Here is a 17,494-nt window from a genome sequence, read left to right as displayed (position 1 = left end):
CAAACACTATACTGAAGAATAGTCAGTTTTGTTAATTATACATACCTTAGTTTGTTTTAAATGAGGGTAGGGAGGAAAGGAGTAGGAAGAGTAACAGCTAGTTACCTGCCTACCCATGGTCAGCAGAGGTGATTCTTAAGGAGAAATCTGACAGAAAGTATTCATTTTATCAGGGAGTTCTTCCCCTGCAAAAGGTGCAACGTGGAAGAGAGCCCAGAGATGTTTGAATCAGAAGCTGACTAGGGAATGTAAGCAGCATGATGGCAGGGGTTGACACTGCAACATGTTACTAGATAAGTGAGGTAGGGGAAGTAGAGATGGTGTGTAGGAGGGAAAAGAGGAGGGGAACAAAGACAAAACCTTGAGGGACACCCACAGAAAAATGAAAGAGGGGAGAAGGACTGCCCTCCAGATGAGAGGCACAGAGCAACCAATGAGGTCAGAGGAAAATCATGAGGGGACAGAACCACAACGGACAATGGAGAACAAAATTTCAAAAAGTAGGTGTCAAAAACCATCAAAAGGTCAAAGATAATGGAGTACAGATTGAGAGACTGGGCCAGAAAAAGAGGTCATTAGAGACTTTAATAAAAGCAGTTTCAGTGGAATATGAAGGCAGAAGCCAGACTAGAAAGCATCAAGAATGGAATTGGAGTAAGAACTCAAAACAGCAGTTGTACACAGCATGTTCAAAGAGATACTGAATGACAGGAGAAGTGGAAGGTAGGGTTAAGAGTTTTGTACTTGTGCTGTTTGTTTTTTTGAAGATGAGGAGACCAACACCTGCTTATACTGATAAGGAAAGTAATCTGATGAGTGTGTGAGGTGAAGAAGTGTGAGAAATGGGATGAGCAGAACAGCAAGAGAAGTTGAAAGATGAGAGGAGATGGAGGTTACTTGATCATGAAGGGCTGGAGTTGGACAACAAGCAACAAGTCTCACTGTCAGTGATGTGGGAGAGGAGGGAGATAATGATTTTTCTTTGAAGAAACCAGCAAGATCCTACACGGAAAGGGAGGAGAAAACAGGCAGGCGAAGGGCTTGAGGAGAAAGTCAGAGGAAGAAGAAGCTGCTGGAGTTGAGCATAGGAAGTAGGGCTGTTTGGCTAAGAAGATGACAAAGTTAAAGGAAGAAAGAGTGAAATTGTAGTTTTGATTCAGCATGGTCATGAGACTTTGACCAGAATTGCTCAGCAGCAGAACAAGAGCGTAAAAACAGATACTGAGGGTCTGAGGGATTGACCTTGTGATGGGAGAAAGTATCAAAAGTCAAATGTGGTATAGAGTGGAGTAGAGGAAATAGAGAGATGAGAGGAAAGGGCTGAGAGCAGAACAGCATATGTGGATGCTGATGGATTGAAGGTTATGGAAGGAATAGGTGGCAGGGCAAGGTGGAGGGGAGAAGAAGGGCAATGCTGAAGGAGATGAGGTAGTGTCGGAAAGAGGGAAATTTGTGATGGAGACACCAAAGACGGAGCAGTGCTTGGTTGGTAAAGATTAACTGAGTGGCCATTTGTTGACTAAGAGTTGATCCATTGTTACATATCAATGGAAGTGGGCTATTGTCATAGAGCAAGTCACCCATTTCAACTGCCAGGCAATCAATCAATCAATCTCAAAGAATGGTTCAAGAAAGGAGTTACCTACAGCTATTTAATACTGCCCTCAGAAAATGTATTAAGTTTGCTCTTCTTTATACAATTCTTCACATACTCATATTAGCAGAGGAACAAACTTGAATAGTTGACCTGGATAAGCTTTTTTTACTATGAGGTTTAACTTTTAAAGTAAAACCAACAAAAACAGAAGTCATTTGTAACAGAATGATTAGATGGAGAAATGTACAATAGTTTCAAGACTAGTCCAATTTAGGGGCATTACTGGCAGCGATATCACTAGTTTTGTAACAGGATTAAGTATTTCTGGGGAATACCTGCCTTTGTTTTCAGTTTAACAGCCGTCTGATTCAGTCCGGAGTTCCTCTGCTACCAGCAAAAATATCCAAGATAAAAACTGTCCATCTCCAATTCAAATTCAGGCATATGCCAATACATAAACTATGGGCATAAGTGACTTTCTTTTGCACGTCTCTCCTACCGATTTAATCAACCAAAGAGCTAAAAAAGAGCTAGTCCTTTTGATTACTCAGCTCAAGCTGCAACCAGCAATAGCAGCAATGTAGTTCTCCTGAGATCAGGGGTGAAAGTAAGGGGGTACAGGCCGGTACGGAGTACCGGTAAAAAGTAGCCGCCAGTATTGGCCCTACCGTAGACTTTAAAGCACTGCCATGGCAGCGCTTTAAGGACCCTACTTAAAGCGCTGCCGCAGCAGCACTTTAACACTCCTGCCCCTTTTGCGCCCACCCCTTACCTGCAGGGCCGCCAATGCGGGGGCGCAAAAGGGGCAGCGACGACCCGGCAGGGCACTGATAGGGGGCGCAAAAGGGACAGCAACGTTAAAGCACTGCCGTGGCAGCGCTTTAATGTCGTTGTCCCTTTTGCCCCCTCGGCCACCCACGGGGGGTGGGGGGTAAGGAGCAAAAGTAGCAGCTGCCTGGGGGTGCAACTTTAAATTGCTGCTGGAGCCCTGGGTGACGTGGGCCAGGCAGCGCAGATGGGCTGGCTGGGCGGGGGGGTGGGTTTGTGTGTGCTGATCCCAGCCCCGCCCCTTCCACCTGAGGCCCCACCCCTTCCGGGGGAGCCAGAGCTGGCCCCGTACTGGTGAGAGCTCCATTTTACTTTCACCCCTGCCTGAGATTTAAAAAAAATAAAATAAATAAAAAAAATTCTGTGTAAATCCCCTCACTCTCTCTGAAGTTTCTTCAGGAGACACTTCTATGTTTAAACATGGATAGAAATTCTGTAGCCAGGTGCTGGAGCAGTTTGTAAGGCTTATTTTTGAATGTCATTTTATTGTCTCCTACATTTTATATTTGTCTTCAGATTAAAATTGGGAAATTCTAGAGAGTTAGGCTAGAGAGTTAACTGTAAATCTGAAAAACAGCTTTGATGTGCATCAAGTTCAGAGAGGACTAAGAAGTGAAAGCTTGAGTGATTAGACTATGCATATGTTAGAAAAATGAAGAGTCATGAAGCTGACTGGCAGCACAGAGTAACAAGAGAAATCTCAGAACTGCTTAAGAAAGCGAAACTAAAAATAACTGAGTACTGCTTGAAGTTGCACTAAAGGAGCGTGAAGAGAATTTTAGCTGAAAGAGAGAAAATGGAACAATCACTTAAAAAAAAATGGTGATCTGGCCACCCAGCTAGCGGATGTAGTTCTACATGTTAAATAAAGCACATCATTGAATGCTTCAACATGTTGTACACCAGTGGTCCCCAAACTTTTCACACTGTGCCCCCCTTACACCTGTCTGTGCACCCCCTCCAGAGCTGGGGCCAGGAGCAGGGCTGCGGCTCAGGGGGAGGGGAGTGAAGAGGGAGAGGGGAGGTGTAGATAGGAGTAAGGAGGCTGAGGTTGGGACCGCAGCTGGGGTCGGGGGGGGGGTGGGTGGGTTTGAGGCCGCAAGCAGGGCCGGGAGCCAAGACTGGGGTCAGAGTGGGACTGGGTGGTGCTCCCTCTCCACCCTGTGGGGGCTGGCCCAGGGGGTGCCCCACAGTTTGGGGGACTACTGATGTATACTTTCCTGTTTAGAGTTGGACAGTTAGAAACACATTACAGAAAAAAAATTATGAATCTGAAGGATTTGCAACTATCCCAGGAATTATAGCAATGAACCAGGGACTTCAAAACATATGTTACTGTGAACACTGAGGAGCCAAATATGGATGGGAATTACAGACTAAGTTAATTTTTGTAATATATTACAAAAATCATTAAGGGGGAGTAAACCCAGACCACCATGCTAAGCTGAGATTCTTGGGCGTAGCTGAGGGAAACTCCACTGGAGTCATGAGAAGCAATCCTTCCAGTAGACCTAGACAATGATGTAGCTCACAAAGCTTTACTTACCCACACTATTTGGGAACAAGACTGGCGTATCTACATAGTAATGGTTCCACCAACATGTCCCAAATACATTCTCCTTAGACTCCAGGTGTCCTGTCCACCCTCCCATGGCAGACCCAAACTAGTTCCACTGCATCCAGGGTGCTAAACACCCAGGATGAAGCTGCCCTCAGCTCTCTGAAGAAAACGGACAGACACAAAAGAGAGATGCACATGCATACACACAAACATTAAGGCCTCTGGGCAAATCAGCTGGAAAAAAAACACAACCGGTGGTATCATCTGGTGAGAGAAAATGGAGGAGGCCACATATTAGTTGAAAAGTTTGTGATAGGAACTGGAAAGCTACCAGAAAGGCCCTACTGCATAAGCAGGACGGTTACTAAAGAAAGCAACATTACTGTGTTTAAGAACTACATATGTGTAAGCAAGGCTACTTACATGTGTGATTAATTCTTTTAGAAACAATTCAAATAGCCTCCACAAATCCATATGAGAACCTATCCCCATGGTATCTCAGGTGTTATAAAATCTACTTATTCACTGCATCAGATGAATGGTATTTAAAGGTATTCTTATTGACTAAACCGAAGACTGCAAGGTCAGTTTTACTAAGCAGTTTAATTTGCAATTTGTTTTATTTAATGTTTAATTTTGCAGATCATCAACATTCAGTGGACTACATTGTTTAGACATCACATGAAATATTGAAACAATCCTGTATTTTTACACACAGCATGTTTGCAAATTCTGTAAATTTTGGAAGTTCATCCTCAGTGTCAATGCTATGCACATCAACAAAATTCATGCATAGACTATACAGCAATGCTTTCTATACATTTAGATTATTACAAAACTGAAGTCAGTTGTTTGCTGCTAAAAGGTTGGGTATTTTGGTAATTATAAAAATAAACTATGATAAATGTAATAAGAATATATTTGCAAGTTGTATACTAACCTGTCCCAGCCCAGGCATGCCTCCTCCAAGTCGTAGAAGTCTGTCCATATTTCTAGAGAACAGAAACAAAGGAAAACGTTTCTAAGCTCTGAAGTATTTACTAAATTACTATCTATATAATTCACCTTCAGTCACTCAGTATGTCAAAAATATTGGTGGTAATTACAACACAACATCAGACTTCCTGTTAATTAACACCACATATTAATTCAAAAAGCTGTCTTCCTCGCTAATTAACAGACCTTATTTTATTGCTTTGGTTATGGGTTATCCCAATACCTAAAGATAAGCATTTTTGTCATACTTTTCAAAACTTTGTTATCATACAATAATGTTTTACTTATCTGGAAAGAGCACCTGCATGGGGGAAATGCCTGAAACATATTACAGGTATGACTGAATTTTCTTCAATTTTGTCCAGCATGCATCAATAAAACTTAATTTAAAAGTAAGGATTTTTTACATCCTCATTAGTAAGTTCTGTGCTAATTAACTTACAGCTTGTCAGTTATTGTAAAAACTGCATGTGAAAGACACTGAACAGATTATGGATCTCTGAATTAGCATCCAAATCTTTTTTTTAATGAACTCATTATACTTAAAGAAATACTGTAAAGTAAACATCAAATGCATTTAGTTTGAATACATGGGGCAATACAGTCATTTCATGCATTTAAAATGTTGCATATAGAATACCTTAGAAGGAGACTATTCCAGCAGCAAAATTTAACAGCTCTTTCCGTTAGAGTATTTGAAAAGTATTACTTCAATAACTGAACTTCCCCTCTTTTCTGATTTCTATGACAATGAGATAAATATTTGATGTAGTTTTATATGGCCTCAACTGACCATTAAACCATGCCACTGTTAAAGACTTGAGTTACTATTCATTTCACTGACCAAATCATTTTCTTGTTCAGAAATAACATACATAGTTTCAGATAGCATATATATACACATACACAATTTCAATATAAGTGTACTGTCCCAGTTAGAGTCAGGAATCTTTCGTGGCTCGCCTGGTTTACCTTACAGTTCTTATTTGCAAGCACTAAAACCCAGTTGTGGGTTGGCATTCAATAACTAAGAAAAGCTCACTTTTCAACAAGTTCTAAGCTTTAAATTTTAACATGAAACATGGTTTTCATTTTAGAGTTTTAAGACATAAATTATGAGTCTTGACTGCTTTATCACACTTACTTGGAAGTGAAAGAGATACAGTACAAGGCCAAAAATGGACTCCTTAATACCACAAGACTATTGAGCAAACCCCATCTTGCACAACTTTGGCTCAATACTACAAAGTCTGTTCAAGTTTACCATCATACCCCCACATTATAAAAACAGAATGAAAACAGCAAGTGACCATATTTACATGGCAAATGAGTTTGTTCCCACCACGTGCAATATTCAATCACAAAACACCATCAGCGATCACAAACAAAACAAATTCCAGAACTTGCTTTATGGAGCCACAAGTACAGACAAAAAGGGACATGAGCAAAGGTATATTTGAGAACTGGAAAAAATGGTGAAGGATCTTAAAGACTTAAAAATTAATTTTAGTCTGTATATTAAAACGAAAACAAATTTATCTTGAAGTTGTAGGAATAATGTTAGAGATAACACTATTGATCTTTCAAAAGATGTTAACATTTTTATTAACTAGCTATCTGTCAAGATCTATAAATTTGATTTATTATCGAAAACCCAGAATTTTGAATTATTTTTCTTCCAGCTTAAGGGACACAGTCAGATTCAACTGTCTTTCCCTGCGTTACTAGCACCCTGTGAGATTATTAAAATAAAACTCAGGCATAATAGTTTTTATCATTTATGCCATTTACTTTTTGTACTTCAAACAACTTGGATAAAAATAGTATGGTCAGCATCACTTTTTTATGTAGTCAGTTCCACTTTCTAGTTCTACAAAAAGAAAAGGAGGACTTGTGGCACCTTAGAGACTAACAAATTTGTTAGTCTTTAAGGTGCCACAAGTCCTCCTTTTCTTTTTGCGGATACAGACTAACACGGCTGCGACTCTGAAACCTTTCTAGTTCTAGTGCACCAGCAGAGTGGTGCTATGTTTGGATTCCTTTTTGGTGTTTTTAAAATATTTTATTTTTAAAGAGAACACATCAAATCCTACATTTGGGACCTACATTACCAGAAGACATCCCTTTAAAGGTATCTTGGATAGAGACTACATCATATTAAGACTGAGGAAATAAAAAAAGCCACAGATTAATGCCTTCATTTTCAGGTGTGAGTTTAGTGCTCATGAAAAATGTCTGACAGCCATGGAGACCAAAATTCTCTATCTGCAAAAAGAAATTCAGCACAGGTATAAGCTTCTCTGTACTGTACCACCAATGTCTCAACACTGATCTGGGGGAAGCAATCCCAAAGTGGGTGTGGAAAGGATAATTCCCCATACAGTCATTGTTTGGTACTTCTGATGAAACTGCAGAGTATGCCAATTAACGCCAACTGTACTGGTTTTTTTGTGAGAAAAACCACTACTTGTCCAGTGGGACCTACAATGACCACATAATTTATTTCAGGTAGGCCAGGCAGATATCAAGGATTACAATTTTTATTTACTGCTAACCTGGGCTGGATAGTAACTTTCAATTAAGTGGAGAAAAGGTCCACTCCATGAGTTAATACAGCTGTAATCCCCCTGGATAATGCTTTTACAAAGTTAAGCAAAGTGACCCTGTTTTGTTTTGAAGTTATTTATCAGAACCCATTATCTTATCAGGTAACAAAGTTTGAGATGAATATATGAAGTGGAACAAATTTTAGTTTCTCACCTGGCACTCAACTAGAGTTTTCTTGTTCTTGTCTACAGAGTCAGATAGTAATCCTTCTCCCAACTGCAGCTTCCACTTTTTGGATGTCTATGAAGAAGTTTATGATGTCTTCTTCCTAAAAAAGAATACAGTTGTAATTTAAAAACAAGAGTATAGAGAAAGGAATAGTTTCATTACTAGGGTTTTCAAGGGACTATGCCATTGGAGAGGCACAAATACAAAAATGAGTTACCCCAGCACTGTGTTTTGAACTTTTCTGAGTTTTAACTACGTAACCTCTATTTCAGATTTTTCATATGCCATCTGGAATCTCTAAGCTAGAGAGCTCCATGTACTACATAAAGCCTACACAATTATCACATGGCTAGAAATTTCCCAGAGTCTCGCTGTAACATGGAAAGGTAAAATTCAAGTAAGCATTTTAATAGCCTCTCTTCTCCCCAGAAAGATAAACAGGTTTAACCTTGGATGTAACTCCATAAATAGGTGTTATATGATCATCGTAAACATGAAAATATTTGTCCCTAATTGTTTGACTTAAACTTGGAAATATTAGAGAGGCATCAGCAGTTCATGCTGCAACAAGTTTCTCAAATTTATAGCAGAACTGAAACCTTTCACTGATTAAATTTAGTCTCTGTGTCTAACAAAGTTATTCAAGATACATCTGAATTTTTTTAGGACATTGAAACTTTTCTCGGGGGGTGGGGGTGGGGGGATATAGACAGTATCTAAGCGGACAAACACCCCAATTTTAAAATTTAGTCTCACTTTTTTTTCAGCTCACCAGAGCTACACCAGTACCTATACTCCATCGCAAACTTCAAAGGCTATGTTTTTCCACACCTCAGTCATAGACTAGCTAAGTTCGAAGTTTTAATAATAAACATGACAACAGTTTTTATTCCTTAGTGAAAATAAAACTAAGAACAATAGACAGAGCAGGGTGGATTGATTTAAATTAGCAAGCAAGAAACATCAATTTAAATAATTCATTTAATCTTGTTTTGCATTTGAAGTTGTTTTCCGGAAAAGAAAAAAAAAGGTTTATTCTCACTGATTGGTATAACCATTAATACATTTTGATTTGCAACCATCTATCACCTTTATACCAAATTTAACACTTTTTGCTAAGCTGGAGGACACACTATATCTATACACAATTAGCCAATTACATAGCTTAACATATACGTATTCAGATTCTCTTTTTTTTTTTTAAATTAGACAATGGTGAACAACAATCTTATTTACTAATTTTTTTGGTTTTGTTACCTGGGATTTGTGTCAAGCTGCATTTGCATGGAAACTGGAATTCAACTGAAAACTTTAAAAACAACTTTAAAATGCAAGAAAATGGTAAGTTTATCAAACTTGTTTTGCATTTAAAACCGATTTATTAAACAAAGGAAGCATTAAATGTAGTTAGTGAATTGATAGATTGCTTCTGGTTAACGGTCGTTAGATCCCCCCAGTCACCTATCTGCATCTTCAGAAGGGTTGCCACCTTTCTAATGTCTGGTAACTGGACCTCTGAGGCCCTTCCCCTGCTCCGCCTCTTCACCCCAAGGCTCCGCCCCCACATGTAGGGCTGGCCCTAGACCAAATGGCATCCCTATTTTTGTTAAACTTTTGAATATCTTATTTTTTTATTGCATTTATAGCCCATTTCACAACTTTGATGCATGATTTGCCTGCATGATTTATCCCTATCATGCAAGACAAATTTGCATGCTATGAGCCGTAAACATGTATTTATTCATGCCATATGAGTGCAAATAAAAAAAAATTGTTTCCTCTAAGCTTATAGAAACTTTTTAATTTTAAGAATAGCTGAAATGTACTAACATCAAGAAATTGAACTGTGCACCAACATTGTGTGGATCAGTATTAGGTAGTGTTACAGTAGGTGACAGCCTTAGAATGTTAAAACTCTAGCCCTTTAGTTCAGAAATCGCTTTTCTTGTCTTTTCCCTCGCAAACTGAAGCACAGTGTCAGAGAGATCCAAAGACTGACCAATGGCATTTTCAAGCAATAAAATAGCAAGTGATGTCAGTCTCTTGTTGACCATCGTCTATCGAAGATACGTTTTAATGAGCCTGAGCTTTGAAAAGGTGGACTCACCACTCACGACTGACCAGCTGTATGAACAGAATTCTCAAAGCTATCCATACATTAGGAAAAAAAAAAAAAAAAAAGAGTGTCCATGATGTAGAGCTGAAGAATGAATTGAAGCACTTGGAGTGGAGAGTGCTTTCCACGTGGCAAAATGTGACAAATGTTGTCCAATTTGACATAGAGGTCTATCATTGATGTGTCCGGACATTCCCCATGTGGCAGCGTACAATGAAGAGTCTGTACAATTGTTCAAGAGTGATTTCTTGGCCACCGGCAGCTTACTAAGGTCATTCAACCACCCCCAGGTCTTTATGTAGTGCTTTATTTGTCCAAACCTTTCTTTGATGGACACTTTTCTTCTCAAGTGTTCAACAAGCAAGCAATGGTCCATAGCTACTTTACGAACTACTCAACACAGGTGCTCACACATGACATCAACATATTTCCCAAGGAGCTCTACCAAACCCAAGGAAATTACCATTATGTTCAGTGAACAAACTTAGCCGATGAGTCCCAGAAAGCCAAATTATTCTTTGCAAGAAAGAGGATAATTGAGATCAGACGCTCAAGCATATTCCTCCAATACTGGGTTTCTACATTAATAATGCACTGGTTTTCTGCCTCTATACATTTATTCAGCTTGAGCCTGGTCTCTCCCTCCATCCATTTGGAATAGACAGTAAAATGGCCGAGTCACTTTTTATATTGCTTCAGAGTACCAACTAAGTTAAGCCAGTAATTGTATCCTGAAAGCATAAGCAACAATTTGGCATTCTTGTCAAATATTTTGCAACAAAAACAGAACACTTTGTCAATTGATCTCAAGTAAATTAGCCAACGCCAATTCAGTTTTTCACCATTCTCAAGCACTCTTTTGCAGTGTGACTTTGAGAAGTGTCGCTTCTGCTCATTTACTGGAAACGTCATATCCTCAATTTTGTCCTGCCCATTCAAAACCGTATGATCAATATCAGCAGAGTTTAGGATCGTTGGCCGTAAAGCAGTATCTGATTTATCAATTTGTGGAGTACAATTTTTCTCACTGCTGTTTCTGTCATCATCAGAGGCAGATTTTTCTTTATCGTTTCTCTCCTTTTCACATTAACCAGATTTTTCTTTGTCATTACTCTTTTCATGTGAGCCACATTCCTCTTTATCATCACTCTCCTTTATGCCGCCAGGAAAACTGGACAATTCTCTATCACTTTCCTCTATTTCCATTTCTTATCTTCAAACAAATCTGCTAATTCCTTAGTAATAGGACTTCCACCATTTACGCTTCTTTCCTCAATTTCTTCTGCACTAGGACAATTGCTATTGCCTAAAGTCTGGTCTATGTTGTTCTGTTTCAGATATTTTCCCATCAAATTTGCCCATTGCTGCAAACTAGATTGCAACTGAGCTTTTTGCTTCCTATTTTGAGCTTCTGAAGGCTTCTTTGGGAATACCTGATACATTTATTTATCTATCTGAAACATTTTACTTCAAACATTCTATTTTCCCTGCCCTGGCGCCCCAATTCCCATACCTCTAAGCCTGGCACCCCACGCGATTGCCTGGGTAGCCCACCCCTAAATGCAACCCTGCCTGCACATCATGGCCCCAGAGGCAGCAGCGGCTGCTGCACTGCCTCCTTTCTTCCACTTAGGGTTGCCACAGGTTATTTATATATTTATTTATTTTTTAAAAAGACATCCAGGCTTGTCAAATGGTACCCTGACACACAATGTAAAACCCAGGCTGTTCGGGTGAAAATCAGACAGGTGGCAACCTTAGTCTTCAGGTGCCTAAATTCCTTTGAAAATCTGGCCCCATGTCCTTCACGTTTTTCAAAATGGTAGCTCTCATTCGCTCCCATGTGGTTTTTATTCATAAACTGGAAAAGGAAAACAAGCTTTCCCGCTTATTCAAGTACCAATCCATTTCTGAATTTTGAATTAACTACTAGGCCAAGTGAAGAAAAATATTCTCTCTGCACGTGCTAGCTAAACTGACACCAGAAGTAATTAAACCAAAAGCGTTTCTGCACACAGAAACTTACATTTAGAAAAAGATAAATACCAGCATTTGTTTTACTGAAAAGAGTGAAAAATAATATACCTAAGGCAGTATGACATTGTGACTTTTTCAAGCCAGATTTAAAGATTATATACAGAATCAGGGAGGAAACAATTAAAACAGCATTTTATAACTTATTAAAATTTGTTGAGGGGTCATTTATGCAGCATGTTTTTATTATTATTCTAAATTATTTTAATAGATTATAATTAATTTAGGCCTTAACATAGGTTGTCAGTTTCAAATTTAATTTTAAAAAGATTTTTAAAAAGAATATATTCAACTTAAAACAAAATCCAATTTAAATAAAAATATCCGATTTTTAAAAATAAATAGATTTTTATACACTATGGGCAGGTCTGTCAGAACATGATGTACTTCTGTTCTGGCACTGCCTTCCAGCTCTGCTCTTCAGAGTTCCCCAGTCAGTCCCTGATGCTGGGGAGGCAGGCAGGGCACAGTACATAGTATATGGCCTAATCTTCCTCCCAAATGCTGCTCCCTACCTATCCCCAGCACCACACTAAATTAGAAAAAAAAAAAAAACTTAACTTTTCCCATATGAAAGTATGAGGTCAAAGAAAAGTTACATTTGTTTTCCGTTTGAGAGTGATTCTGAGGAACTGGATGAGCACACTGAATGATTCCAGGTTAGAAATTAGAATGCATTTGGGCAGTCCATTTACCTGGTAAGGTCTAGGAGTAGGTTAGTGTGGTTGTGACTGCTGACTTAGCAAGCGATTTCTTTGATTTTTAGTAATTGCATTAGTTGAGTGTGTGCTTGACTGAACTACTGTAGTTCAAATATTGTTTATGCCACTTCCATTATTGCAGTTTTTTCACTGCCGAACCTCAGTGGGGAGGAATGGGACACAAAACGTACATCTTTAAAAATCTGCACTGCAGGAATTCATGAAAATTGCTGATTGACTTGAAACTGGAAATTCCTTAGAGAACCTTCAGTACAGCCATCTAGAAAGTACATCAATGGATAAGTGTAACTGGTACAACATACCAGCCACCAAGAGCTCTGGATTTCAATCAGCATAACCAACCCAATTTTTGGTTACAGATCAGTTAATGTTTATAAAGTGCTTTGAAGATGAAGCACTGAGTGGTATTACTATGGACTTTTTTCCACATGGCCCGAGAGAACAGATATGAGCAATATAATCATCTCTCTAAGAAGATGGGAGTACTGTGTTTGTGCCTAAGACCTAGTGAATTTCAGATCTTTTAATCAACTTGAAAAATTTATGATTTCAGTGTTTTACTATATACTTGCAGCTCAGAATTACATTTCATGCAATACTGCCCATTATTTCTACTAAGAAACCAGGACTATACGGTGAAGTAATTTCTTTTTAAAAAACTGACTCATCATTGGATCCTGGGATGAGCGGTTGGGTTCATTATGAAGGTTGATAACTTTTTGAGATAGAGTGTTAAAGTTAGAATTAGAGTTATTTTTATATACAGAAAAAAAAATCTTAGCTACAAAATTTCATCTTTGTTAAGTCAGTAATTAGCACGTTTGAAAAGTCAGTTTGCAGAGTGCTTTGGGATTCCTAGAACATTTAGGGAAAAGGTACATACTCAGAAAACAGAATAGCAATTAAGGAGTAAATATAGGTACTAGACAAGTGGTCCCCAAACTTTTCCTCTCATGCCCGCCCCCCCAGCCTCCATCAGTAATAGAATGTGTCACACACACACCACAGGCCGGGAGAGGAGGTGAGGCCAGTCTGTGGCTAGGACCCGGCAGCCAAGAACGGGGACTGGCAGCCGAGATGCAGCCAGAAGTGGAACCAGGGCTGCAGCTGCAGCCAGGGGCTGGGCAGAGCAGAGCTGGGAGCAAAGCAGAGCTTGGTAGCACTCCATCCCTGCCCCCTTGTGGGGGCTGGGCCGGGCCCCGCTGCACCTCCCCCCTCTTTTCTCCATGCTCCACCCAAAGGGGTGTGACCCACAGTTTGGGGACCACTGAACTAGACAATGTAAGAGTATGAAAAAAACTGGCAAAAAGGAATACTCACTTCATATTTTGCATTAAACACAATGACAGGGGTTTTAGACAACTAACTTTATTCTTAGGATTCTTCCACCTGTTTCTATTTAATACCTCATTTCCATTAATTAGGATTTTTTAAATCTTTCCAAAAGACTGCTGCTAAAACTTTGTAATACAGTAACAAGGTAACAAGTATTCCACATTATTACTGCCTAAGAAGTCACACGTTGGAGAGATCCACCATTCTTCGAGGAGAACAGGAGACAGCTGGAGTCACTAGGTAGTTTCCCATTGCTTAGCACACCCAGCATGGAAATAAAAGGAAGAAACTCAGAGCAGAACACAGATTCCATGTGTGGCAGCAAGCGTCTATTATATTACCATGCTAAAACTTAAACTCTTGTTTATTTGCATCTTATAAGTAAGAATACGATTTTGTCAAGGTGGTCACAGATTCCATGACTTGAACAGACCCCCATGACTTCCACCTTCAGTTTCAGGCCCCCCACGCTGGCAGGGCTCCAGTTTGGGCAGTCAGCCTCACCCCTACAGCTTCAAAAATAATATAAAGTAAGCACCGTACACTTTGTATTCTGTGTTGTAACTGAAATATATTTGATAATGAAGAAAAACATCCAAAAATATTTACAGGTTTCAGAGTAGCAGCCATGTTAGTCTGTATTTGCAAAAAGAAAGGAGCACTTGTGGCACCTTAGAGACTAACCAATTTATTTGAGCATAAGCTTTCGTTGCACCCGATGAAGTGAGCTGTAGCTCACGAATGCTTATGCTCAAATAAATTGGTTAGTCTCTACGGTGCCACAAGTACTCCTTTTCTTTTTGCAAAAATATTTATTAATACATTTAAATTGGTATTCTATTAACAGTGTTATTAAAACTGCAATTGACTTTATCTCACAATTGCAATTTTTTTTAAATCATTTGACAGCCCTAGAAGAAATAGTTCTGTGCTAGTAGTTTATATTTGATTATGCAGTTTCTATGAAAGATTAAAAGATAGAATGATCAGATATTGTTAGTGTTTTGATGGTCTACTGAATAGTGCCTCTTAACTGATTACTTCAAAACTTTTACAAATCTGTGTCTAATTTCCATGTGATCCTTTTAAAGTGATAAGTTAGTCATAGTAGGTGTCAGCATGTTAGAGTAGCAAGGATCTACCACAACAGTAGATAAAGGATCACAAGTTTTTCATGAACTAATAAAGTTATTTATGTGCAAAGATTAACTCATTTGAGGTCCCATCCATTCAGGAAGAGTTCTAGCCATTAAATATGTTTGCAAACCAATTTCTTGACTGCTTTAGAAATCTGTCAAGAGATTCTCTTTCCATCCTCCCATATTACAGGGATCACAAATAATACTGTTGTTAGTAGAATCTTCTGCCCAATCAAAAGCTTTAGAGCTAGAAATGTGATTCACAGCTCAGACATGCAGCACCTCACACCCCTAGAGAAGGAAGAGATCATTTTCAAAATGCTGACAAAACTAGGGCAGATTTCCCAATAGCATGCCAAATATAAATACATAGCTTTTCAAACGGAAATAATTTAAATCGCAATCTGAAAATGCATGCCTCACCATTGATGTTTCTATATACTACAAATATATTTGATATAAACAGATTGAACAAAAAACCAAAGATACATATTTGTCAGATATACTAGACGTTTTACCAGTAGCCAAATACTACTAAAAATATTTAACCTACAAAAACTGGTGAAATCTATTGAATAAAATTAGCTGAATACTATTCTGTACTACTACTTTTGCTCATTATACCTCCTTTCTTAGCTTCACTCCACTTTCTTTCCTATATAGATTGTCTCTTTCCCCACTATCCCCCACCTGCCTGTTACCTTAAATGTCTTTTTCCTGTTTTTCCCTTCTCTTCCTTAGCCCATTCCTTCCTTAGCCCATCCCTTCTCTTCCTTAACCCATCACTGCTTTTTCCCCCTCTCTTGCTTCTCTGGTAATACATAAATAGCTGCACTGAAAGCTGCCAAGACAAGTCAGTTTTCACTCACTGCTGCTACTGCTTGACAAAGCAGTGAGTAAGTGTAAAGTCACTGGGGATAGCTGCAGACTTTGAAAGACAACACATGACCAGTTTATGCTCCACTTGTATTTGGAAGGTTCAATATCAAGGATAAGGGCACTTTCAGAGGTTTGTTTCTTTAAAGTCAAGAAAGACAAAACCATAGGGGTATGCTCACCAGGAACATTTGTTAAATACAATCCTAGAGTGCTACTGGACATCATTGGGCAACTGCATGCTTCACCCCAGAAGAGCTGCATTTCAGCTGTCAGTAGAGTGACTCTTACATAGATAACATTGCTACAGAACCAGAAAAGGTCACTGCTGCCAGTTGACATGAACTTGCAAACAGGGCTGCCTGTGATTATTTTACTGTGGTAGTAGTGTCCCTATTAGCATTGAAAACCATACAGTCTGTGTGCTCCAAGAACAGAACATGACAGCAATAGTGTTATAGGAGCATTTGAGCCTCTTGCAGCAGTTCTCATTCCTTGCACCAGGGCCAATAAGGCACCATGGCGTTAAAAACAGTAACAAATTTATAATAACCATCAAGCTGTGTACATGCTTTACTGATTAAACACATGAACTAGTGCAGCTCTTGTCCCTCCTCTCCTGTTCACGACAAAGTCATGAAGTCCAGCTGAATGTAGATTGCAAGCTCTTTCATGCGGTGGTAACGCACTCACTTGTTTTTGCAAGCTACCCAAGGCACGTTTTGGTGGTTGGAAATAATAAAGACCAGCGCAGAATATTGCCCATTAGCGATTCCCAAGAAGAGGCGCAACATGCTGTCACCTAGGCCCTTGGGACAGGCTAAGGCACCTCGAAGATAACAGGCCTGGGGCAGGGAAGGGGTTAACGCTCTCCACAGAAAGGGGAAGGCCACCAAAAGCCGCGACACTTCCCCAGCGGGCCGCGTCCCTAACGCTTGTCCCGCAGCCCCTTCCCAGCTCCCTGGGGCCTCTCACCAGCGTCCGGCAGCCCGGTTCTACCCCCGCACCCGGCCCCGCTCATCACTTCCTCGCCCAGTGCCGCGCGGGCCCTGCCCCTACAGCTCGGAGACGGGGCCGCGGGAAGGCCCAGGAACTAGACCAAGTCACGGGAGGGCCTACGACCCACACCCCCGAGCGACCTCTGCCCTCACCTGGGGCTGTGACCCTTCTGCCGCTATTCCACCTCCGCTGCGGGCCGCGATGAATCAGCCGGATTTCATTCAAACCCAGTCCTCCCAGGCCTCCCGAAAACACTTCCCGGTTCAGAGGGCACCTCCGGTTTCCGTTCCCATAGCACCAGCCAATAGCTTGGTGGGGTCAGACCCATGGTAACGTAGCCCCGCCCCCACCGAGCGCAGAGCTTCCGTCCCCCAGCTCCCCTGGAAGAACCTGAGGCGCGGGGCGGGGGAGGCTGCTGGCTCGCGCCCCTGCCCGTGGAGGGGCCTTCTCCTCCCGCTGCCCTAAGGTGGAGCCAGGACCTCCGCCCAGGCAGCACTACTGCCGGCCGATGGGGAC

General features: G+C 40.3%; 1 protein-coding gene across 1 annotated transcript in view; it reads right to left on the bottom strand.

Moving 5' to 3' along the window:
• Positions 1-17,282, bottom strand: part of PSMD14 (proteasome 26S subunit, non-ATPase 14) — a 59,694-nt gene extending 42,412 nt beyond the window's left edge. The window contains exons 1-3 of the mRNA XM_074967441.1: positions 17,131-17,282; positions 7,743-7,857; positions 4,927-4,978 (exon numbers count right to left, since the gene is read on the bottom strand). Coding sequence (XP_074823542.1) covers positions 4,927-4,974 — 48 coding nt within the window. The 5' untranslated portion in view covers positions 4,975-4,978; positions 7,743-7,857; positions 17,131-17,282. The remainder of the gene's footprint in view (positions 1-4,926; positions 4,979-7,742; positions 7,858-17,130) is intronic.
• Between the last annotated feature and the right edge of the window lie 212 nt (positions 17,283-17,494).

This window comes from Natator depressus, chromosome 11 (assembly GCF_965152275.1).
Source record: "Natator depressus isolate rNatDep1 chromosome 11, rNatDep2.hap1, whole genome shotgun sequence".
NCBI classification, from domain to species: Eukaryota; Metazoa; Chordata; order Testudines; family Cheloniidae; genus Natator; species Natator depressus.
The sequence above is the reverse complement of the archived record's forward strand: the minus strand, read 5'-3'. Positions and strand labels throughout refer to the sequence as shown.